General features: G+C 32.6%; 1 protein-coding gene across 1 annotated transcript; it reads left to right on the top strand.

The window, feature by feature from the left end:
- The first annotated feature begins 6,084 nt into the window (after nt 1-6,084).
- Nucleotides 6,085-14,912, top strand: LOC134691554 (fibrinogen-like protein A). The gene is made up of 4 exons (XM_063552119.1): nt 6,085-6,466; nt 12,930-13,087; nt 14,437-14,533; nt 14,713-14,912. Exons 1-4 carry the CDS (start codon nt 6,085-6,087, stop codon nt 14,910-14,912), a joined length of 837 nt encoding a protein of 278 aa, XP_063408189.1.
- Nucleotides 14,913-27,654: the final 12,742 nt, after the last annotated feature.

Genomic DNA, 27,654 nt, shown 5'->3' with positions numbered 1-27,654 from the left:
GTCAAAGGTTAACACTATTTAGTCGTACTGGAAGTAAAGTTGACTATATATCAATGTCCACTTGCAAGTTTTTTTATGCTACAAATGTCCTGCCACCGTCAGTTTTAATATAGATAGACTAAGACATATTGTTTGTTTAGTCATTATTTTTTATATATTGCAGGTAAAACTCGGCATTTTTTACCTTTTTAAATCATCATTATCTTTATGACAAACTACTTTCCAGAAAGAATCACGCCTTACAGTGTTGACATTTTTAAAAAGTTCCACAAAGCTGCCGAAGTACAACTAACATACATGCATTGTTAAAGTTCATACAGTGACCTAAAGTTGTTTCATTCTCATTCCAAGGTTTCTATTAACAATCCTACGACACTTTTTTAATTTTTTTTTATTCGGTGAGGCATATTTCTAATTTCAATTAGAAAGAATAGAGTCCTGTCATATTTACTGTGTTCCTTTAATTTGCAAGGTTTTCTACATTCTCCGAAATGTTATACATCCTGAAATTGTCCGGGAAACAACATAGAATCATATTCAATACAGTGTGGTCCTGGCCATTGATTGACGACCTAAATTATCCCATTGACTGGGACAGATAAGGTGAACGTTTGTCTGTAACGACCATTGCTCACTTCTTACTTATTATAGAATTTAAGCTGTTGGGTCACCAAAGGTTCTTAACGCCTTTAATAATAAAATAATTCGCAAAATTATTCAGGAATAACCTTTATGTTTTGATTTATATTATTAATATAAATCAACACATCGTATTTTTCTGGATTCGTTTTTCGAATTGCTTTATTTAGGTGTTGAGAACCTTTGATTACCCCACAATTTCAGTGTCTTTAACAAGTACATAGTGAGCAGTGATTGTTACCGACAAACGTTCACCTAATATGTCCCAGTCAATGTGATAATTTATGTCGTCAATCAATGGCCAGGACCACACTGTTTTGAATATGATTCTAGTACACTAACGATCATCATAACACAAATAGGCAATTATGTCAATTTAATAAAATATTTGTCTAACATTAGCAAAATAAAATAAGAATAATTATTCTCTGGTCTAGTCAAAACTATGACTTGAAATTAGTATCCTGTATATCTCAAGCACGCACCATTTATTTGGTGGTTCAAGAGTGTAACATGATAGTCCGGTGGATTGTTGTCTCGTCAACTATGAACATAAGAAGATGTTGTATGATTGCCAATAAGACAACTCTTCACAAGAAACCATATGACAAATAAATTTGTGTCATTTTACGCCACTTGCCAATGAAATCCAATACTGCATAGTCAGCATTGAAAGGTTCCGAGATGGCACTAGTAAACCAATTCAAACGGGAAAACTAACTGAATAGCAAGTTCGAAATTCCGAACCAGTGTGTTTGTCAAGTTTGTAAAAAGTTTTCATTTCATCTAACATCAATATGTTTACATCCTGAATATATATTAAACTTACCCGAAGAAGTTTAACAGACAATCGTTCCTCTTCTCCAATACATATATATATATTCAGAAATTGATATGGAACATATAAATCATCTTCCTAAGTGAAAATGTAGGATTATGGACTTCTGTTTCAACTTGTGTAAGCTTTATTTCTTATCAAAGGTGTAATAAGAAACAGAAAATTTCCATGGTCTTTGTCTAGGAATTATGCAAATTTTCTATTACAGGTAGTCAAGGTCAGCATGTTCATGCATGATCAGGGTCAATACTAATTACCATTGGCCACAAATAAGAAACGTCAAGTTGCGCCCGCTTATGGAAATTGCACTGAATGCTACTAGACGCTATTTTTGTTTTGCCAGAAAAGTAAAGTTTTTCAATCTGCCATCCACCTACACCCTCTTTTTTTTAAGTTTTTAGTATTATAATTCTATCATATCTATGTTGGTTGTATATAATTGTTTGTTTATGTTTTGTAATTTGTTAATTGATGAGTGGCGGTATTTATTCCCAACCTTTGCAATTGTTGTCATTTATTCAGTTTTGTTTGATTACATCATTGTTCATCTTTGTCAGTTGTATAATGCTTTATGATATTCTGAATAAATTACCTTTTTCACAAATCTTGAGTTAGATATTCTGCAAATGAACTCGAATACTTTGTTTCCATTTTTAAATAAAAAAAAAGAAGATGCGGTATGAATGCCAATTAGACAAATATCCACAAAAGACCAAAATGACACAAACATTAACAATTATAAGTCACCGTACGGCCTTCAACAATGAACAAAGCCCATGCCGCATATAGTCAGCTATAAAAGGCCAAGATAAGAAAATGTAAAACAATTCAAGCGAGAAAACTTACGGCCTATTTAAGTAAAAAAAATGAACGAAAAACAAATATGCAACACATAAACAAACGACAACCACTGAATAACAGGCTCCTGACTTGGGACAGGCATAAATAATGTGGCGGGGTTAAACATGTTAGCGGGATCCAAACCCTCTCCCTAACCTGGGACAGTAGTTTAACAGTACAACATAAGAACAAACTATAAAAATCAGTTGAAAAAGGCTTAACTCATCAGATAGACAACAAAATAAAAGTTGACGTGGCCGGGTACTTATACATCCCGACTCAAAAAGACACACTGAACAGATCTGAGAGTACTCGCAGTTATCTGACAGCTAGTTCAAAGCCATTTACATCTTATAAAAAATCATGCCTCTAAGACTAAGAAATCAATCCGTACACATCCAACATACAATGGATTTAGTGTAAAGACGTCATAAACAGCCAGGTGTCGACAGGTTGTATATCCATAGAAATGTATATGTATATAACATACTAGTAATATTTAGTTAGCTTTTAATCTACTTATAACAAAGTCAATATTTTTACCAATAAAACAATATTCAATGATCTTATCACAGTGTTGAATATGTAACCTTTAAGAATAAGTTTATTGAAAGGAGCAACAAGTTTACATGGATCATTTCTAAATTTCCGGGCACGGTTAACAACATTTCCGTAAAAAAAAGGATGTGCTATCCCGTTTGAAATAAGTTTTCTACAGGCACAACCAAACTTCAAAACCAAATCTATATATCTATGGAAAAATTTAGTAAAGGTTTTAAGTAATTTATTGTAACGATATCCCTGGTTTAATAATTTACCAGTAATACATAGGTTGTGTTCGTTAAAATAAAACAAAATGTCACAACAGACATGGGCATAGCGAACAAGTTGTGAAATATAAACACCGTGAGATGGTTCCAAAGGAACATCACCATTTAAACATGGAAAATTAACATTATGTCTTTATTTGGACAAGACGAAAAAATGATTCCTCATCAATAAATAAAAGTGGCAACCATTTTTGCATGCTATAAGTCACCGTACGGCTTTCAACAGTGAGCAAAGTATATACCGCATAGTCGGCCCCGAAATGACAATATTTAAATATCAAACGAGAAAACTAATGGCCTTACTAATGTGTAAAAATGAACCGAAAAGCCATACTTATACATAAAACATTTAAATTGTCAAAAGATAAAAACATACACGGAATATACTTCGACATACAAACACGTTACCCGACAGGTGACACATGAGGAGCCGGTTCTACTTACCCTTCCGGAGCACAAGAGATCACCCCAGATTGTGATTGGTTGTTTGTTTTGATATAACGTATATAAGATATCCAAGGGAACCAGATATTAACGATACTTTAAAAACTAGTCTGTCATCTCCATCTTCATCTTTTCAAGTCGTAACATCTTTCAACCTATGTTTTAGTGCAGACGTTGCGTTCGCGCATGTTTACACAATTCGGACATCGTGAGTAGATGTGCACGAGTTATCCCAAAACTTACATATTCATGATGGACAAAATTGTTGTTGTCACTATTACGAATAGGGAGCGCGATACAAAAGATATTTGCATTCACTCCCTAGCGTCATGTTTTTTACAGTCTCAGTTCTTTAGAAACCAGAATATTTGTCTTATCTGTAGATGTGATCATTTAGTATTTTTCCATGTTATGTTTAAATATGCATTTTGCTCGAAGAGTGGTGCATGCGTAACATACACTCGTCCAATTTCCCGATTTCGTCAATGTTTGTTTGTTACTTTGATATGTGTCGTTTTAATCTATTTAAAGATAATAAGATTTCAAATTTGGTAAATTACATCTTTCATAATTTTCAAATTAAGATATTGACAGACATATTTACCATAATAGAAAAGAAGATTTATTAGCAGCTGAATGACCTAATCTTCAGATCCTTGTATAAATTTTATAAGTTCCTAAATCAAAACAAAGAAAACATCAAAACCTGGTGAAAGCTTTTAATTTATCATGCTTCATAATAGAAGGATGATAGGTATAATACTATTCTCCTAACTTTTTGAAATCTATTACTTGCATTAACCATATGATTACAAGAGCGCAACTATTTGTAATGCATTTTCTATAGGGTACCACTTGTGTTCCGTGTTATTTTCCTTGAAAACTACACAAACTAGGGAAAAACGGGTTGCATGACCTTTTTTTAGACATGGCAGTGTTTCATTACAATCATTTAAACATATATGGTCATTCAGTTGAAAAAAAATTGTCTATTTTTTTCGTCTTATGAAAAAGGCATATTTTTAATGGCTCCGACGTGCAGAAATGGAAGATATTTTCTAAACATTTCAAATGTCAATATTGTTTTCTGCATTTGTTAATTCTAATAGATTAAGCTTTCGATTAAAAACAATTCAAATCCTGTATCACCCAATCAAAGGCCGTACCGGATTCTATTGTGAGTACCATCAAGTTAAAAACTTGACGCTAAAATGTAAACAAATTATATCGCCATTGTAACCATATGTTATTAAATTATGGTGTAACATATGATTTTCTAAGCCCAGTAGTAAGCATTTTCATTACTTATCATTGATAAAGACATAATAATAAATTGACTGTTTAACAAACTATATTTTTTGGGAAATCAGTCATGCGAAAAGTTTTAGCTTTTGATGTTGCAGTTTGATAAAGGACTCTTCGTTTCGAATTTTACTATGCTTTTATGATAATTGAACAAGATAAGTAGAAAGATTTATAAGTACATTACAAACTTCCGTTGACTACTTTGTCTGTGTTGAGAGTATAGACTAGGCTGCTTAGTGTTTTTTCTCTTTGTGGTCCGTTTTTTTTTTTTTCATTGGTTCTTTTGTAAAAACCGACAAATTCACCCTTCAAGATGCATCGGATTTTATTTCAATAATGAGCGTGATAATAATTCTCCAAAGCAAAACAGACATTTTGTTTCACTTCTTAAACCGACAAAAGTATTAAACACAATTTTAACATGACGTCCTTCAAACGGGAAAATACACGCTTGTGAAACAAAAAATCATCACAACCAGGAAACGTAAACACACGGTGCTAAAATGTGGTATAAGCAAAGGTTTTTTTTATACATGTAAGACATATAAGTAAATAATTGTTTAAATTTATCCAAAACTATCTTAAAACGTTATCATAAACAGTTTAAATCATGTCACTTATTCAGTTTGCTCCGTTCTTATACACCAATTTAATAGTACGTTTACTTATGGGAACGGCAAGTATTTGCTTCTACTTAGAGCAATTCGATCATTAAACCAAAGGAATTTTTCAAAAATGATTTATTTACAATGCATTTCGAATGTTTAACAAACTACAGGTAATCATTGACTTTGGTTAGTATTGTTTTTTTCTTATTTGTTATTGTCTGGACAATTGGAGTACCACGTCTATCATGCTGATCATTTACATAAAGATAGAAAGACTACAAAATAAATTAGATTAGAAAACATCGTGTCTGACAGAGGAATCGTTATCGTGTGTTTATCATAATTCAATTACTACAAAATTAAATCGAAATGTCTCCAAATGTCTCCTATTTGTTTTTTATCGTCACGTTATCATTTGAATAACGCAAGCTAATTACTCTTAACGTTTTGTTATATCGAACAAGTTTCTTAATCTTTGAGCCATATAGGTTATCATTATTAAGCAATTATCGCAATACTTAGGTCAGCCTTTGAACAATAACATTCACATAGTAACACATTTGAACATTGGCTTGTAAAGATGAAACATTGTTGGCAATTAAAGACAATGTTTACGTTAGTTGTTTATTCTTTATTATTACATGGTGAATTACACGAATATGTAGCAGCATTAAGTTCAGAAACTCATTATACCGGAAAAAAAGAAAATGCAGATCCATTATCTATTCCGTTGTTAAACGACGATGGAGCACCCCTGGTAGCCATGCTAGACACTAATACCATTAACAGGAAAATTAAAAGTTACATACAAACACTTATGAGGAATATCCTTCCAAATTCCATGCAAGAACAAATGCGAGGTATTTTTAAGTCTTCATTGAAGGAGGACGCGACCACAGACTTAATCAAAACTATCACCCTGCAGGAGATACATGACGCTTTAAACCAGCAAGTACAACAAGGTATTTACAATATTCTTACATTTGAAAGCCGAAAAAAATATCTCTCAGAACGAAAGTATGACAATAACCTGTCACAAGGGGGCATCAATATTGCATCTTTTCAACTAGATTACCATTTAAGGCGAAGTTTACGTAAGTAAACTACACAATGGTTTTTTTTTAAATTTCACATATGAATTCTGCTTGCAAAATTACACCAGAAAATTAAATAAAAAAGGGGTAACCTTTTTCGTTTTTTAAATACGATCCGTTGAAATTAACAGCATAACTACACGGACGCATAAGACTCCAATAATACAAAGGATATATAGGGAAAATCATCAAAATTAGCAGATATTTTTACATTATCAAGATTTTCTATTTGGTGGTCAATAGATTTTTTTTTAAATTGATATACGAGTCAAAAATGAAAGACGAATCCATCGGTGAAAAGAATTCATCGGGCCAAACAGTGATCTTACTGAACCTACTCCCGTCTCGATCACTTTCCCTTTTCTTTAATTAAATGACAAAGAATGATGTAATGATTGCTGAATGAAGTTTAAGTAACAGAAGAAACTATTTGTTAAAAATCCACATTTAAGGGTTTAAATTGATTGATTGATTGGTTGATTGTTGATTGCTTAACGTCCAGTGGCAAATATTTCATGCATGTTCAGAACGAGAACAAGTTAACAATAAATACAAGAGGAAGTTTTGTTCATAACAGAGGCCACCCGGGATGATGGTCTAAGAAAGTGGGAGTGACGCTTGAAAATAAGGGTGTATTTGATAGGGACAGACATTTTGCCGTGCAACAGTCCTCCTGCGCAACCCTCAAATTATAGTTGTTGAAATGGTTTTTAACGGGCATAGAGTGTGGCACTCACTTTACACGAGGCATCGGATTCAACGTCCCCATTCTGACCGGACGTGACTGCGAGCTTAATACATCCTGCACAGCCAAACGGACGCTCCTCTTAGGCAAGATTTTTACTGCCGGTCTGGAGAAGACCAAGCGACCATATTTCGTTTCCCCAGTCACCCATGTGGTAAATAAGCATAATGCATACTATAGCTCTCCAACTATTTTAGTTCTTATACATCCGTGGCTTTAAAATGTTCTGCCTTTAGTGTCCCTTATCTAGGTTAATCCAGAAAAGCGCTTCAGACGCTTAAATTTAAAACGCGTTGATTTCATTTAATCTTCAGAAGTTTTTTAGACCGCAATGAGGTTAAAAATAAGGACTCGCTTATGTATACATTTTAACAAAATAGAAAATATCAGAGTATTCACCCTTCGCAGATATTTCATACAAAAAAGTCATGTAAAATGGAAACCGTACACCTTATATGATCCTTTAACGATCGACGTACCTAGTGAAATAACTACTGGAACATACCCAGTGATATGCAATAAAATTTGTAGGGAAATGCTTTAAATAGCGATGAATATAGTGTAATGCTTTAAATTAACTGGTGTAAAATTAATGCAATTAGAATGCGACCTTATGAGAATTATCATGTTTGATGCTTTAAAAATTTATCTCAATTTAGTCTCTGCATAATGCAAATGCATAGCTTTTCTATTTGTATTATATAAAACAATAAGGAGATGTGGTATGACATCAAATGAGTCAACTACCCGCCACTGGTTAAATCTAGTCGATGTAAGCAATAACTATTAACAACTAAGCTGTTTTCAACAAATACAGGGACAAACACATAATGTGTATGCCACAAAATACTCAGATATAAAAAATTCAAACGATAAAATCAACGGCCTTTTTCATGAAAAAATAGTTACGAAAAACAAATACCATGTTGTGAAGTGACAGACTTGAACCAAAGTGAATAACAACCAGTAAACTATTAGATTAGTCCAGTAATACAAGACTTTGGAGTTGAAAATTATTTACATTCAACAATTTTTATCGGATACTTTTTTTTTGGGGGGGGGGGGGGGGGGGTAAAAATGTGATAATTAAAAGAAGTAATAACCGATAAAAAACGTTAAATGTTAATGATGAAACTCCAAATTCTTATATAATTGGACTATTCATTGGCGGATCAAAAGGGAGGGCCGGGGTTGGAACCCGATCAATCTTCTTTTGCCGATCAATGCATTTGAATGGGGACATATAGTTGGAACCCCCCTTTTTTTAAATGGCTGGATCCGCCCCTACTAGTACACCATAGGCTTCTCAATTCTTGTATTATCATGAACTAGGTGAAAAAATAAAGCTGGTTGAGTGCGAGATTTTCCTGGATAATCATTGAGGTCGTTTAAGTATCCCTTGCAGTAGACTTCGGTTAAATTAAAAAAAAAGATCTTTAAAATGCTATCGAAATGTATTAAAAGTCTGAACTCATTTCAGCTCTCATTCCACTAAACATTAAATTGCAGTTACGAGTGTCACATAACTTTCCTGACCTCTTTTTTTAACCTTAATAATATATTCTACTCATTCATAATCTTGAATTGAGACTAGAGAATAAAACATTACTTCCTGGATGGAGCCGCTTCTGATGCAGATCTTGGTGGTAGTAGCAAATATTCAAACGTGAACTTATTATTACTGGGCTCGATGGTATTAACAATGAAACATTTCAAAGTTACATTCTCTAATTTGAAATGATGCACACAGGCACAATGCAAGAAAACAGATTTTGCTATCTCTTCGAAATTTGAATTTGATAAAGAAGAAATGACGTGTTATTTTAAAAAATATTAAACTGTTACAGTAAATGTGTTAATATTACAAAAAATCTTGGACATGTTTTGACCATTTATTACCAGAAAGATATATAGTTCTTTGAGAAAATATGAGCCCTTTTGTAAAAACAAATATATTATAACTTATATTGATCCATCATAAAACATGTAAAAGGGATATTTATAACATTAAGGGGTTGCCTCAAAACTGATTATGACTTGGATGGAGAATTGTCTCATTGTCAGTCACACATATATATAGACCAGATTTAATTATTTCTTGGTGAACAGGGAAAAAATACTTCAGCAATTAAAGAAATGTCAAAGTACAAGTGATAAATCCAGTTTTAATATTGTCAAAACCTACTATGTTATGTTAACAAGAAAATATTATAATCGCTTGCCTTTACGTTTGAAGCTTCGCCTTAAAAATTTGCAAATTAAATATTTTTTTATTAAAATTTTAAATCGCTCGCTCGCCCCAAATTTTGGAGTCCAAAAATCCGTAGAACAAGAAATTAAATTGGTGTGGCATATACATTTAGTTCCCATTACAAAAATTTGAGCATCATACAATTTCAGTCCTTTTTGTATTAATGTTAATTTCTTCCATAATATACTATCACGGGACCAATTGCCAAGAAACACCACTCAAGTTTTGACAATGAAATTCTTCAAAAAAAACTTTTTATATTTGTTTCTTTCTATTCATTTGTTTTTTTCTATTCATTTGTTTCTATTGTGTGTTTTTTTGTTGTTTTTTTATTAACTTCTCGCTAATCTATTTAATATATATTTGTTATTATAAAATTTACGCGATTTTAATTTTAACCCTGCCAAACCGAACATTATTATTTGTAAGATTCATCTTTATTAACACTGTTTATCATGTGGGAATATGTTTCTCGCAACCTAAACGGTAATTAACAAATTCATGTTTCCCAAATTGCTAATTAAGTTCGTAGAATGTTTCGGTAAATGTTAATTGCGCTATAATGTGACAAAAGCAAAGAAAAGGGATAGGTGAATTAAACTCATGATTCATGAACCGCAATGATAAAGACCTAGTACGTTATCTAATTTGAAGACTCTAGTCCACCAAAAAAAACTGAAGTCAAGTCATATTCTCAATTTAGTTCCTCTGCTTGTGAGTATCTTCTCGCAAATTAAAAAAAAATGACTGTAAAGAACTCAAGCACAATGGCCTATTGAACGAACGAAATGCAAACGTCAGTCCAAAGCGATATGATGAAATCGTATATATGAGTTCCTATCCCTTATTTTTAAAAATCATGGTTAATTGATTTTTTAATACACATTCAAACCAAAGTCACCTGTTATATGAATAAAAGATGAATGACCGTGCAGAATATCAAATGAAAGGGGCTTTTAGTCTCTTTTATTTCAGGCAAAAGTACGTGGAATCCCACAAATTTTTTAAAGAAAATCTTTAAACAATTGTGACGTAAAATTGTTATTTTTTTTTTATTTTAACTATTGCTGTTTAAAAAGTTTAAAACATTAACGGTTAGTGTTCTTTATTATCTTATCTCACAGTTGAAGACATGTTTTAAAGAAATACGTGATGGTCTATTTTCGCGTCAAAACACCTTGGCTTTCTTAAAATAGATATGTCCCCCAAAACACTCTACACGACCACTGCCGTATACAAAATTATATAGTCAAACAATGTATCAAAAATATACAAATATATGTTTAATGCAATTCACCTGAATAAAGGAAAATTTCACTTTAAAAGAAAACATATTTATTTCACTAATATGTCTTTAAGAGCTCACAAATACAAAGATACGCATTCATAAAATATATTGTATAAAAATAGCCTGAGCCTGTTAATTGTATTAAATACATTGGTAATGATTGAGGCCAATGTTAGTTAATTTTGTCCAATAGTTGAATTAAAAGCAGTTGATCAAATTTGTTGTTTTACACTACTCAATGAAGACTCCTTATTATTATTTTAAAAATCACTTTGCATGGTGTGACAATTTGAAATTGTTTTTTACCATTTCCCCATAGACTTGTATAGTAAACTCCTATGTTCTATCTTTAGCTATGGTGGCCATGTTGGTCGGATGACTTGGTCATCGGTTACATTTTCAAACCGGATAAACTATTGAAATTTTTGCGTAGTGTAATAATATTGACCCATTAGATTAAGTAGGGATGATATTTGTAAAAGGTGACAAAAATCTACGAAAAATTTACTATCAACTCCTTTAGTGGTCAATTGATAATATTAGTCATACTAACTTATATATGGATCGTAATTTGATGAACATGATTGTTGTTTACAGTTTATCTCTTTCTATAATTTGTAATATAAATATATAAAACTGCAATATTTCCTTAAAATTATCTGTTCAGGGGACAGCAACCTAATAACGGGTGTTTCAGGGCAGATTATCAGATGAACCTTTTACTTATATCAGATTTTCTCTCAGATTATATCAGAGATTTAAGCCAAAAACTGCTTTTCATCCCCATGTTCTATTTTAGTCATGGTGGTTATCTAGGAGGACGAGCGGGGTTATCCCCTACATTTTACTACATGTATATACCCTTAAGGATGATTTAGATCAAGTTTTGATTTATTTGGCTCAAAAGTTTCAGAGGGGAAAAGTTAACAGACGATGACGAACGATATCCGACGGACGTCAAGAGATGTAAAAACATTAACTTGGCATTTTTCGGGCCAGGTGAGCTAACAAATCTCTCAGAGACATGTTGCAAGAAAACAAAATTGGCGTGAAAAAAACTCATTAAAAATCAACGCAACCTTTTAATAAATTTATGTTATAGTTTTCGCAACTAACAGTTTATTTTTTTTTCAAATTTCGTCGAAGTCTTGTTTAGAAAGTTGTTTCTTAGAAAAAGCGATAAAAGCCAAAATAAAAAATTGAAAACATGACCGTGTCTTTTGATTTTGACCTCGTTTTATTTTTCGGGGATAACAATTTTTCGGGGATAACAATATCAAAACACCCCATAGCTATAACAATAATACCTTCACAGCTACAAACCCATTTCATTTATTTCAAAACAGAAGAAGTCAAATGTTATATTCCAACCTGAGGTATAAAAAGATCTTATTTTACAGTATCGAAGTAATAAATACAACGATTAAAAGTATTTAGGGGAAATAACTCTTTACAATGAACGTGTTTGGTTAAGCAAAGTCAGTTTCAAAAGCATAAAATAAATGTTAGATATCGTATATGTTTGATATACATATGATAGATATAGTAACACTGATTCCAAAATTTATCCCATTTGACCTTGAAATAAATTGCAAGGACCTCAAAGCAAATTACGCAAGGTTTCTTCTTATATATGATTATTGAGATATATCATCTTTCAAGTTATTTGAAATTCTCAAAGAGGAAATCTCTTATTTAAAGTTCAACATAAGTTTAAGCTAGCAATTTGGTATAATTCTTTTGTAATTATTTATAGCGGATTCTAAGGGAAAGCGATAACAATCAAACATCTAAATTTGAAAATGACTTTGACCTTGACCTCAAATTTCTACTGATAAACCAAGAACTCTGATTAAAATAACTTGGGTCTCTATTTTTGAAGGTTATGAAATTCATTTATTTATCACTTATGTCAAATACAGAGTTGGAATTAACCTACAAATGGACGAATTTTTTATCGAAAAGATTTAAATTGAAAGTAGTGTAATTCCTTAAATACTATAAATGTGTTTGAGAAAAACAAACCTACACATTTTATTTTTTACAGACATATCTTCACCATCAGTTGCACAGTACAACGATTGTACAGAGTTACAGAGACAAACAAAGAAAAAACTGAATGATGGTGTTTACACGATTTATCCAGGGGGAGATAATCCTGTCCAGGCGTACTGTGACATGACCACAGACGGCGGAGGCTGGACGGTATGGGCTACTTTATTTTCCTTTGATGTGAACTTCAATGTCAGACTTACTATCGTGGTATTAATTTGATCAAAAATGAATGCTCTTTTATATAATTAGAAAATAGTGGGCTTGATATTTAAATGTGTTTACAAATAACAGTAATGACAGAACATTGTGTAACTTCAATTTAATTCTTTAACTAGCGGGGGAAAAACCCACCTAAGAGTATCCTACAAAAAAATCAATATATTGAAATGGCGGTTTAAAGAGTCAACTCGTATAATTAGTCTTTGTACTTAATACAAATACACAATGTATATGTAAATAAAGACAACAGTAGTACACCGCTGTTCACAACTAATAAATCCATGGACAAAAAACAAAATCGGGGTAACAAACTAAAACTGAGGGAAACGCATTAAATATAAGAGGAGAATAACGACGCAACATTGTGTAATACAATACAATTCAATCGTTATGCTTCGGTCATCCGTGATGATATCGATATCAGTTTCGACCACAAAGACTTACTCAAACCTACAAATCTATATGACGACAATCTTAATTACATCACGTCACGTGAAAATACACATCAGGTATATAACGAAGTGTATATAAAATGGACTTTTTAATATTACACATCGTATAAATATTCAACCAACGTTAAGCCTTTTTTAACTGATTTTTATAGTTCGTTCTTATGTTGTACTGTTATACCACTGTCCCAGGTTAGGGGTAGGGATACCGCTAGCATGTTTAACCCCGCCTCATTATTTATGTATGTGTCTGTCCCAAGTCAGGAGCCTGTAATTCAGTGGTTGTCGTTTGTTTATGTGTTATATATTGGTATTTCGATATTTTTTATATATAAATAACAGCTGAATAAGGCCGTTAGTTTTCTCGTTTAAATTGTTTTACATTGTCTTTTCGGGGCCTTTTATAGCTGACTATGCGGTATGGGCTTTGCTCATTGTTGAAGGCCGAACGGTGACCTATAGTTGTTAATGTCTGCGTCATTTTGGTCACTTGTGGATAGTTGTCTCATTGGCAATAATACCACATCTTCTTTTTTATATAATCACTGATGCAGTCTCAACACTATTGCGTGTATTAATTATTGCAAGTTTTGAAGAATGAACATGCGAGAAAAACTTTAGCTATTCCAGTAAAAACAGCATGATGATATTTGTATCAGAAATCAGAATGCGAGTTTTCGTTATTGCGGTACTCGCCCATTCGCATTATTCGCCAAAAAAATCGCTATAACTTTTGGGTTTACAGTATATCAGTGTCTACGGCTGATATGATCGTGATATTGTTAAGTAATTGTATAATTATTCTCTAAAAAAAATATTTCCTTGTTTTAGGTTATGTTAAAACGGTGCAGTGGATCTGTTAATTTCAAACGTACCTGGGTTGAATGCGAAAATGGATTTGGTGATATACATGGCGAATTCTGGTTCGGTAAGTTGTTCTTAGATAAAAAAAAAAAAAAAAAAAAATTATATATATTATATTTTGAGATATATAATGAGAAAAGTATTCATATAAGGTCTAATGAACAAGTATGCTAAAAATGTTTTATATAGAATAAAAACATAAAATATTTGAAGAATTAAACATAAATTTTCTTTCATATTTAGGCAACAAATACACCCATCTGTTGACCTCCAGTGGAAAGTATGAGTTGAGAGTGGACATGTTAGATGCACACAACAACGAAATATACGCTGTATATAAAACATTTGTTGTCGGCGATGCTGCATCGAAATACAAACTAACTGTTGGTGACTACTCTGGAAATGCAGGTCAAGCATTTTATCTTTTATTAGTTGTTGTTTAATTATAGAATTTTGTTAATGGTTTTTATTTGTCATGGTTAATTACTGGTTGAATATATCAACTGTCGTGTTGTCATAATTATGTATATCACTATATAATTGATGAGAATTTCTCTTAACTAAAAATGTTGCGTCTGAATTTCTTTTTTGGTTCACTTGCATTAGTAACCCTCGAATCCAAATTCTGTCAAACAAAAATGCGAACAATGCGACCGAAGGAGTATCGCAATTATTACAACTCACATTCGCTGTCAAATTAATACATATGCATGTAGATATTTCTGAACTCGAAAAAAATAATTTCGAAACTTTGTCAATTTCAAAAACATCGTATTCATTATGATAAATGCACGCAATAAAATTGAAATCTACAGTATTGAAAGATGACTTACCAAATCAAACGTATGTAAGTTGTATTCCATTCGTTTGATGTGTTTGAGCAATTGATTTTGCCTTTTGATAAAGAACTTTACGTTTTAATTTTTTCTTGGAGATGTTTTTATTTATATTTTTTTTATTTATAATTACTTTAGTACTAAGCAAGACAGATACATTAACTATTGTTTTTACGGTATTTAATTCAGGCATAAACAAATGAGACCCTATCACCTCAAGTATCAAAAACTGTAATATATTAACGAATTTCAAAGTTTTGGGCACACCTTTGAATTGGCCGTTTCAGAATCTAGAGCATCATGGGTAATTTCATTGTTCGTACCCCAAAGTGAAAATAACGTTACGTCATTGGTTGAATTTCCATTGTTTATATCGTTTTAAACCAATCAAAACGCTTTGGTGTACGCTTTTCAAAATATTACCCAGGATGCATTAGATTCTGAAACGGCGAATTGCAACAGCTTATATTATACTAACATTTATCAGATTAATAACTATCTTTAATCACCTGCTTTTTGTGAAGGATTATAAAAGGGTATAAAAGTAACCAAATCAAAATATTAAAAGATAAAAATGCCTTCTTCAAACTCATCAATGATATAAGGCTGATACTCTAATACACCAGACACGATTTCGTCTACATAAGACTAACCTTATCAGTGCGCCCGATCAAATAGAGGGGATGTCAGATCTATGACAAAGTTGAAAAAAAGCATTGAAAACAATTGTGCTGAATCTGGGTAAAGATTGATATATCTAAAGGTAGAAAAAAACATTGTTATTTGAAATATTTATCATTTAAAAACAACGGAATTTACAGGAAAAGGACATTTTATATAATATATCATGCACGCACAGAAATGCCGACTACGGAAACAAAACAGCAGTAGTAACGACCAAAGGGTTGTAAAGTTCAACAAAGATGTTAGTCTTTATATATATACAACGTATTATGATCATTAATTAAATATAAACACTCCATTCTACTACTAGAGAAAGTATCTTTGTAATTCCATTTTAAAAATCCCACCGCTTCTGCAATATTGTCATCGAGCGGTTAGTGATATACTAGAAATACATATTTATATGCTTGAACTTTAAATTGTCTGCTAAAACATTAGTTTGTTCTGTACATTTTAGGAAAATAAAACATGTATTCTTAATCGCTACGAAAAAGGAGAAAGCTCGGCGAACATTGTATTTCTCTCGCATTAAGATTAAAGCTTATACAAATAAATGTAGCATCTTCCGACATGGAACGAATTTTGTATTTTAACTTGTAATGACAAATGTAAGGGAGGTTGTAACATTAGTGTGAATGGTAATTACACAAATAATCCAAATATCCAAAACGCTCCGAATTGTTAAAAATCATTGTATATGAAATATCATATTAGCAAAACATAAACTACCTTTGTAGCAATTATTTCTTGGTCGGACTTGTTAATTTAGAGGCAATCACTTCAGCCTGCCGGTAAATTGTAAAGACGATCACATATGTTATACCTTGGCATAATATCGTTTGAAAAAAGAATTTCAAACCTCGATATTTTAATAATTCGAATTTTACCCTTTGGACCATCGCACTTCAGCGTGATACAGCATCGTATTTTAGCGAACAACCAACCATCGAACTTTAGCGTGAGACACCATAGTACTTTAGCATAGACCATCGCACTTTAGCGTGACCATCGCACTTTACAGGCTTACATATATATCTTTTATACCCACTTTTGTTTGATATTTACATAGGAGAAAGCTGAAAACTCATAATAGATGTTGCTTATAGTTAATGCACGTATTATGTTCTATAATTTATTTTCGACAAAAAATTCATTCTTCGTTTTAGGTAATCGGTTCATAAATCACAATGGTATGAAATTTACCACAATGGACCAGGACAACGACCTATACTATACCAATTGTGCAGAAAATAACGACGGATCGTGGTGGTATAAAAAGTGTTCACATTGTGATCTCACTTCTTCTGATGCAAAACCGTACTGGAGAACAGTAGTTTCGAAACCAGTTATGATGATTCGAAAATTATAAAGTCAAATATACTTTAAATGAAAGTATAAAGATCACATTATTCTTTTTTTTTATTAAAATTAAACGTTTACCGATATAAATGCTGATGATAGATTACGTGTTTCTTTCTTAGTGGCAATTAATTAATGCATATTCAGCCGAACACATTATCAACATATATAATATCTAGGTTCTAAAATATGGTACAGCAGCAATGAAGGATAGAAAATGTGAACTGCAACCGAAAAATAATTAAATTATGTTGTTTAGCGGCAGGTCATGCATACAGTATAAGTGCTCCATTTTGGCAAGGGTTTTACTGTAGAAGTCAATGGAAACTGTTTTTTTATATGTAATCGCTTCTTTCCGTAGAGTATAAAGGTGTATTACCACCATCGATTTCCCCATATAAGTCTTTGTTAAATTTGCACTTTTCAAAAAAATGTGTAGAATTTATATTTGTTTCAAATAAAGAAATATTTGGTATTGGTAAATTTTCATCCGGTCCAGTACTATAGAAAAAAAATCACATTACATTTCATTGAATATAAGCAAATAACCATCACTGGAAGTTAACCAATCAAATGTTACCCCTTATGTTATCTATGCACAAGATTTAGTCACCATGTAACCTCAAGATTACAAAATATTATATAGAAATACCAAATAAAATAATAATGGCGCTTCGAAATACCCAAGACATATGTTTATGACACAGAAATATGTTACTGCAATAAAATGAAGGATTAATTACCTACAACTGTCAAATTCAATATTTTTTTTCGACCTATTTTCATCTACAACCAGATGCGACGTACTATAATTTGGTGGTATAACACCTAAAACATTTTGTAAAATGCTGAACGACAAGTTACTTTTTTAGATTAAATAAAATTATGAATTTTGAGTTTTCAAAAAGAAGAAACTGAATTTTAGATTTGTATGCCCCACCTCCGATAGTCTGGTCTGTGCGTCCGTTCGTCCGTCCGTTCGTTCTTCCGTCCGTTCGTTCATCCGTCTGTCCCGCTCCATGTTTAAGTTTTTGGTCAAGGTAGTGTTTGATGAAGTTAAGGTCCAATCGACTGAAACTAAGTACACATGTTCCATATGATATGATCTTTCTGATTTTTACGCCAAATTAGAGTTTTTACCCCACATTCATAGTCCATTGAACATAGAAAATGATAGTGCGAGTGGTGCATTCGTGTACTAGGGATACATTCTTGTTAAGAAAATGTTTTTTCGTGACATTTTGAAGGCCAGACATGCGTTTCGTCTACAAAAGAGGGCGAAAGATACCAGAGGGAGAGTCAAACTCATAGATAAAACACAAACTGACAACGTCATGGCTTAACATAAAATACAAACAGACAAATAATAGTACAGAAGACACAACACAAATATCATCAGTGACTTGAATCAAAAGAGATAAAAACGGCAAATAAATTACAAAGTTGAAAGCAGTTTTATCACTTTACTTTTCGGTTTCTTGAGAAGCTGTCCAATAAACTTTTAAAATGACATGATATTGCATTATTCATTTACATCTGGTTTATTTAAAAAAAACATGTTTGTGAGGGGAGCCGGACTAATTTAGTCTAAGTAAATCAGGAAAAGTCTTCTCCTCAATTATGCTGCAGGTCAAATTATTCGAAAAGTCAAATCTAATGGTTGAGTTCCGAAATAGCCGTTCCGGGTTTTTTACCATTTAATTTAGAATTTACAGATTTTCACTTCCGGGACGTTCAACCATTTTACGCAGGAAAATTCAAAACAAGCCATTCATCATAGTATAACAGAAAGTAGAGCGACCATGTAATAATTATATAATTTTATTCGAAAACCATAAGAAAGCTTTAAAATGGTTTAGGAGAATCCACATAAAATGATAAATACTATAAATGTATAGAATATATTGATTCATAATTGGGTACATGTATCATTACTATCAGATTACCAACATTTTAGTGTTAAAAAGAAAATGTGTATCTTCATAATACCTGTCATAACGCAAATATTCCTTTACACGACAAAGTTTTTCCCATTAAGACCATGAGATGATAACGTGATTTTTTAAATACAAATACTTCTGTTTGAGGCCTGGTCCAAAAACACTGTTATTAGATATAGGAAGATGTAGTGTGATTGCTAATGAGACAACTCTCCATCCAAATAGCAATTTAAAAAATAAACCATTATAGGTTAAAGTACGGCTTTCAACACGGAGCCTTGGCTCACACCGAACAACAAGCTATAAAGGATCCCAAAATTACTAGTGTAAACCCATTCAAACGGGAAAACCAACGGTCTAATATATATAAACAAAACGAAAAAAGAGAAAAACTTATATATTACATAAACAAACGACAACTACTGTACATCAGATTCCTGACTTAGGACAGGTGCAAACATTTGTTCTTTAATTTTCCTGGTCCTCTAATAGTCCCTATCGTGAACAGTGTATTAGTTAATAGCTACATGTACATGTATATAATACTGTTAAATACTGTACTAGGGGTGAAATTACATTGCTAAACAAATTTGCGTCATAAATTTTAAAGTAAAGTTATGATTATTGCAGTGTTTTGGTCTAGACGAAAAAGGTAAACAACTTAGCATAGCATAGTCTGGCGGCTTCAAGTATATTTCAGACGAATTGTGCATATCCTGCTACAAGCATGAAATTTGGCATATAGACCCTACTGACCTATAATTCTTTTATTTCCGATAGGGAGGCATTTGAAAAAAATGTCTCACTCCCGGTAAAATCAAAAATGGCAGACTACATACTTAAATCAGTCTAATATCGAAGGCTAGTATTTGAAAAAGCGTTATTATCATGCTTCTATCATAATATGTATTAGATGTCTTAAAAAACCTACTTCCAGTAAAATCTAACATGGCGGACATTGTACTGAAATAAGCTATTTTTTTAGGTAGAGTAATTGAAATGTGTTTTAAAGTATTACTTCTATCTTACATTCTGCAGGAACCTTTCTTTGGTGCTTCTAATGGATACAATGTATAAGAAATCTGTTTTTAAACCCCTACATCTGGTAATATCCAAAATAGTGGACAAAGAAATATCAATTTATTATTCAAATATTCAACTTTTTTTTAAATTGTAAAGATAATGTTGTTTTTTGTTTTGATCATTTAACTTTTGGCTTTAAGTTATCAGTTATCCTCAAAACCACTTATTCTATTTTGTTGTAAATGTTTAAATACAAAGATGACACTTCCGGTAAAAATATATGGCGTAGTTTCAAAGATGAGTTTTTAATCCATTTTTTCGATGTAGAGTTTTGAAAAGATTGATTAAAACAAAATAAAATCACTATAATACTAAAACATTTTTAAAAATACTACTGTTTGGCCAACAATACATGTTTATTCGCAGTCACATACACATGCACACAAAGCAGTGAACTGGAAACCCGATTTTCAACATTAACACCGACCGCGACATTCTTTCTTACATCCACAATGCACAAGCTTCTGACAAAATGATGAGGGCTCAGAAAGACTTTTCAAAAGGGATCCTCTTTGTCCAGTCGCCATCCATAAGCGCCTGGACTTGGTAGCAAAAGAGCTAATCCAAAGCTCGTCTCCGTAAACACCTGCACGTTTAACTTACTGGAAATGACTAGACCAAGTTGAGGAAAATAAACTCATCATAGATACCAGGACTAAATTTTGTATATACACCAGACTCGCGCTTCGTCTACAAAAAAACTCATCAGTGACGCTCGAATCCAAAAGAGTTAAAAAGGCCAAATAAAGTACGAAGTTGAAGAGCATTGAGGACCAAAATTCCTAAACGTTTTACCAAATACAGCTAAGGTAATCTATGCCTGAGGTAAAAAAACCTTAGTATTTCAAAAGTTCAAATTTTTGTAAACAGTAAATTTATAAATATAACCAATCAATCAATGATAATTCATGTCAGCACAAAAGTGCTGACTACTGGGCTGGTGATACCCTCCACCAGCAGTGGCATCGACCCAGTGGTAGTAAATACACTCATCATAGAAACCAGTACCTAAATTAGCCTTCCTTTTTGTGCAAATAGTTATTTTCTTGCTTCGTTAACCATCTTAGCCCCATCTGTAATGTAATCAATGTCTCCAACGCGTAGTTTTTTTCTTGTCAAGCAAAGAGAAAACCGTATCACAACCGGTTAAGGCATTGATCACATTTAGTGTGTGTGATCACTCATTGCCCAGTACATTTAAAGACCATTGATAGATATTAATCTAAAGTTTTTGGCCTTCTCAAACACAGTCAATAGTACGTCTACCCCTTTGTCACGGAATAGAGACAGACTGTTCGTATCATGACTCGTATAAGTTCGTGTCTCACTACATCAGACACATGCGCCATGATTCTTTTGTAAGCCTCTTCATGCGAACATGGTGCTAAACTCGAAATACATCAGGTGGTGGATAACACTGAACATCCTGAGTAAAGGTATTTTATTAAGGTCAGGACATAATACCCAATCAGCATACTCGTTAGGAAACACCTTGAAATTGTAACAACTCTATGTAGTCTCGGATGCGTACAAAGGCTGCTACAAAAAAGAGAGATACATTTTGGGGAAAGGGAATACACAGACAAATACAGAGTCAAAACAAATTCCTCAAAATTGGCAAAGTTTTCTGAGAGATGACGACAATAAGAAAGAAATTTTTAATTCATTCACAGCAGCTTGCTCAAGAAAACTTTGAGAAAAAGGTAGTTGTAGCAACAAACGCTCAGGATGTTCAGTGTTATCCACCACTTGATGATTTTTAAGTTTAGCACCATGTTTACATGACGAGACTTACACTATAATCTAGATGGATGTGTCTGATGCAGTTAATCACAGACTAAACTGAGTCACTTCTCGAACAGTCGATACTAATTTCATAACTGTTTCGCTATTCCATGACATAGGAGCAGACAAACTTTGGTTTTAATTGTAAATTGGAAAAACTTTAGAAATAAATCTATACATGACATGTCATATGCACTTGGCATCGCGAGATTACACGTTTGCTGGAAAGGGAACTACGTTGTTGACATGGATGGTATTTGAAGATGTGACTTTAGCATTTAGAATGAGTACAAAGCAAGAAAACATGCGTTTTTTGAAGAGCGAAGACTTATTGAGGCTATTACGACTCGGTCAAGTCTTTTGCAGCATGTAAAGAATATATATGGTGAGTATGAATGAGTAACAAGCTTGGAATAGGTTCCTATGCTAACTAGTCCAGACACTTATGAATGGCTAAGGAACAAATATGATCCATGGAAACCTTTTGGTCAACTTTTAGTTAGGCCTCTTCATCTTATCAGGAGTTTGTACATTATGGATGTAAGAAACAATACCAGTCTTTGTAAATGTTGAATATCAGCTCCGATTGTGAATACAAATGTATTTGTTGCCTAACGAAAATGCTGATTGGTTATATTGTCCTAACCTCACTTAAATACCATAAAACTGTAACACAAGTGGATGATTTCTCGGATGCGTATGGTTGTTGTAGCAACAAATACTCAGGATATTCTATCGAATTTACCCCGTGATGTATTACAAGTTTAGCATGTTCACATTGAGAGGCTGACACTATAATCATGTATCTGATGCAGTGAAACACAAACTTAAACGAGGCAAGATTCGAACAGTTTTTACTGATGACGCTGCCATTACTGTGTCCATTTTCCGTGAAAAAAGGGAAGACGAACTTTGGATTGTGTTTTTGGAGGGCAAAAAACTTTGACCTTTCAAATGCAATAAGCAATGATTGATCACACACACTTATTGTGATCCATGCATTTACCGGTTGTGATACAGTTCTCTCTTTGCTAGACAAGAAAAAAAGACTTCATTGGAGACATAATGGCATTTGAAGATGTGACTTTAACATAAAAAATGATGATTGATCAACATAAATCACCGGGGTTTTACTGTAAGATAGCACAAACTTGACAGATTGGGTTAACATTGTTAACGATGCAAGAACATAACTATTTGCACAAAAGGGAAGGCTTATTAGGGCTATTTCCTCACCTTGGTCTATTCTTTTCTAGCATGTGAAACGTGCACTATACTAAGACATGTGTTTAGGGGGACGAGCTTAGAATTGATTCTTCTACCCAGTCCAGGCTATAATGGATGACGAAGTGACAAAGAGGATTTCTTCAAACAAAAACTCTTTCTGAAGCCTCATCATTTTGTCAGACGCTTGTACATTTGGATGTAAGAAAGGATGATGCGGTCGTTGTTTATGTGGAAAATCGGGTCTTCCGTAGACTGCTTTGTGTGCTTGTGGTGGTGATCGTGAAAAAACATGTATTTTTGGCCTATTAGTAGTAGTTTGAATTTTTTTTTAGTACTTTAGTGATTTTATTTTGTTTAAATCAATCTATCCAAAGCTCTACATTGGAGATATGGATTGAGGACTCATCTTTGAAATTTCTGCCATATTTAATTTGTTTACCAGAAGTGTTTATTCTGTATTTAACAGAATAGAATAAGGGTTTTGAGAATAACTCAAAGCCAAAAATTTAATGACCAGTTGAATATATAAATCAGAATTGATCGTTCTATGTCCAGCATTTTGGATATTACCGAAAGAAAGGGTTTTAAAGCAGTATTTCTTACACATTGTATCCATGAGAAGCACCAAGGAAAGGTTCCTGCACAATGTAATGATAGTAGCAATACGTTTTAACATATTTCAATTACCCTACCTTACAAATAAGCTTATTTTAGTACAATATCCGCCATATTAGATTTAACCGGAAGTAGGATTTTTGAAAACATATCAGGTTGGATTTTTCAGTATATGTATTGTAAAAAACAAAGCCACACACATACAAACATTAAATATAGTATCTCAAAACTTTATTGAAACTATTTTTTTAACGGACAAACAATTGTCAAGATAAAAAAGGTGCATTTAAATGAATAACTCAAAATATTAAATAAAAAATTAAACATATAATGAATATACATTGTGAATTTTCAATAAATACCTGCACCGGAAAATAACATTAAATCAGGGTTAATCCGTTATATATGTGTAATTTATGTCTCAGACAGACTATATAGTATCGCCATTCCAGGTTTAGGACTTATATCCCCTTTGCCTTCGGTTCAGGGGCTATAAACTCTAAGCCGGGAATGTCACACTTTATAAATTACACAAATTTATTTCATTTCAAATAAACCAGATTAAAACATTGACAGGAAATCAACATATAGTTTCAAATAACAATCAAATATTTAAATCATAAAATTATAAATTCAAATATCAGTCTTTAAAAATCTAAATCACCATTGTCGATGTCGTCTTAAATATGTGCTCATTCGGAGTATATGTTTTCACGAGTTTAAATCCTGGACAGTCAAAAGAGAATTGGAAGTTACCATATCATGCTTCTCTATAAAAACATGCGGCAATTAGGTGAAAACTTCGTGCAAAATATGGTGAACTCGGACTCAGAATAATGTATCTTGGTAGGATTACATGTTTTCTTGTGAACTGTTTCTATGCAGCGTGTCAGTCTAGTGCATAGCAGGTTTTATATGCATATCATTCTGCATGTAGTTTTGTCTCTGGGCGTTAAACGGTCATTAATCATCATGATTGTACCGGAAATACTATGATGAGTTTGTAGTTCGTTGTAAAAGAGGGACAAAAGATATTAAAGGGACAGTCAAACTCATATATCGAAAATAAACTCATAACGCTATGGCTAAAAATGAAAAGGAAAATAGACAAACAACAGTACACATATCACAACATAGAAAACTAAAGATGAGGCAACACGAACCCCACCAAAACATAGGGGTGATCTCGGGTGCTCCGGAAGATTAAGCAGATCCTGCTCCACATTTGGCACCCGTCGTGTTGCTTATGTGATAAAAAATCCGATAAATAGTCTTACTCGGTAGGTCACATTCATGAAAAGGAAGGGGATTGAAGTTACTACGTAAGGAACATATCCGATATCATTTGTGAAACGGTTATTCCATAACGGTCAACCAACTCGTAATGGCGTCCGTAAAATTTACGAAGGGATGATTTGGATTCACCATTTGGAACTCTTGGTTACTGTTCTTAATAAACAGATATATGATAATTCGATTTCAGTGTACACCAAACAGTATTGAATAGATATAACTGATTGCAGATGCGTTCGCAAGTTGAATATACCCAGCGGATTTCTGATTGTGTATCGACTTAAGGGAAATACGATTAACAATCTGGCGGCGTTAACTAATTACGTCATAAGGTCCGTATCTCAGATACAAAGTGGTACTTCAAATATGTGACGCTCAATATAAAATAATTATGCATCTTAGAATTATCAATCAGTACACATCCAGTGTGAGGACGTAATAACCAGTCAGAGAAACACATGACCTTGTTGAATGGCAATATACAGGTATCGACAGAATGAAGATCCATGAATGTGTTTGTGTATATAACAATAATATTTAATTTGCTTTTAACTTACTGATAACAAAATTAATATTAATACCAACAACAACTATATTCAATTCTAATAAGTGTTCAATTGGTAACATTTTAGAATAAGTTTTTTGAAAGGATCGATAAATTTACCAGGATAGTTTCTAAATATCCGGGCACGGTAAACAACATTTCCGTTAAAGTGAGGATGTGTTTGAAATAAGTTTTCTGCAGGCAAAACAAAAGTTCAAACCCGAATATTCATATCTTTAATTCTGTTCTTGAATACTACAAGCAATATGTCGATTGTATTTAGTGCATTGACTGATTCCCAGGTGAACAAGTCTGTACGTATGTTTAATATGACAGTGACCTTATTATCATTTAAAGAATAACTGTAATATTGTTTCTGTCTAGAAAAAAATGATATAAAAAAATCGGTGCACACTGAATAACGCGCGTAGCGAGTTATTTAACAGTGTGCACCACATTTTTTATGTTATTTCGAATAGACAGAAAAATATTACAGTCATTTCTTATAATTTAATTCTAACTTCCATTTTAAACCGTAGAAAATAATGAAAAAATGTTGATGACGTCACGGTCACATGACTAAATTATGTCTATGGGCTGATAACAAAATAACGTCAGCCAATCAGAAGACGCGTTACATCCAAAATTAAATTATTTTCAATAGTGAATGGTTTTATGGTTTTGTCTATTTCTTGGATGTTATAAACAAAGCTCAACATTGCTTACAGTATGTACTGGTATGAAGATGTACATGTTGATCTGGTAGAATTAGTCCTTATACATTTAAAAAGTAAAATCATAAAAATATTGAACTTAGAGAAAAATCAATTCAGAAAGTCCATAAAATATGGCAAAATCAAATAACAAAACGTAGCTAAAAAGAATGGACAAGAACTGTCATATTCCTGACTTGGTACAGGTATTTTCAAATGTAGTAAATGGTGGATTAAATATGGTTCTATAGCGTTTACCTTCTCACTTTAATAACAGTCTCATCAAATTCCGATATATTTACATTGATGTGTTCAATAAACAGACACAATAAATAAAATAGTCTAAATACGGGTACATCAGTAATCATCGTATAACAATTTTAAAAGGAACAATTTAACAGAACACGACAACATCTGCTATCTATGAACGTATTCATTGATTTGAGTATCTAACGTCAGAAAATTTATTACTCATAGGCATATATCATTAACTAGTTTATGTAATACTAATGTACCAATTTACCTTAAAGACTTACATGAAATGGATCATGATAAGAATAAGGACCGTATCAGCATTCGCACTCTTGTTAATTGCTGAAAATGCAAACAGCAAAATGAAAGCTCATGCAATATAAAGCATATACACAATTTGTTAAGGATCACGATAAATTTTGTGATATACATACTAAAAAAAATATTTAACAGGCTTTTCCTCTTTGACAAAAGCTTTTGACTCTTAATACAGTAGACAACGTCTTACATCATCTGTATGGCTGTTTCTCTTTAACAGAAGCTTTTGACTCTCAATACAGTAGACAACGTCTTACATTATCTGTATGGCTGTTACAACCTGTATTTATAGATTATCGTTGATTATCTCAACTGTTTATCGATATTTTACATATGACGACGTTGTCAATGTCAATGTCAATTTCGTTAGCAACACCACGTGGCCTCCTTAGTTTCTAGCAATAATTTTTCCATATCAAGCGAGAAGCATGATATGAAAATTATCACAATAAAGATCAAAGGAAAAATGCACAAAATAGCGATAATATCTTTTTACTGCATAATATCTTCTTATCTCAGATATAGAAAAACCCTAT

This window comes from Mytilus trossulus, chromosome 11, assembly GCF_036588685.1.
Source record: "Mytilus trossulus isolate FHL-02 chromosome 11, PNRI_Mtr1.1.1.hap1, whole genome shotgun sequence".
NCBI lineage: Eukaryota > Metazoa > Mollusca > Bivalvia > Mytilida > Mytilidae > Mytilus > Mytilus trossulus.
This window is presented reverse-complemented; position numbering and strand designations above follow the sequence as displayed.

Bases quoted from the DNA above. Each gene is read 5' to 3' on its own strand.
- LOC134691554 (XM_063552119.1), top strand. From the start codon at position 6,085: ATGAAACATTGTTGGCAATTAAAGACAATGTTTACGTTAGTTGTTTAT. The intron at 6,467-12,929 runs GTATTTACAATA...TATTTTTTACAG, and splicing joins AAACCAGCAAGTACAACAAG to ACATATCTTCACCATCAGTT. The intron at 14,534-14,712 runs GTAAGTTGTTCT...TTTCATATTTAG, and splicing joins ACATGGCGAATTCTGGTTCG to GCAACAAATACACCCATCTG.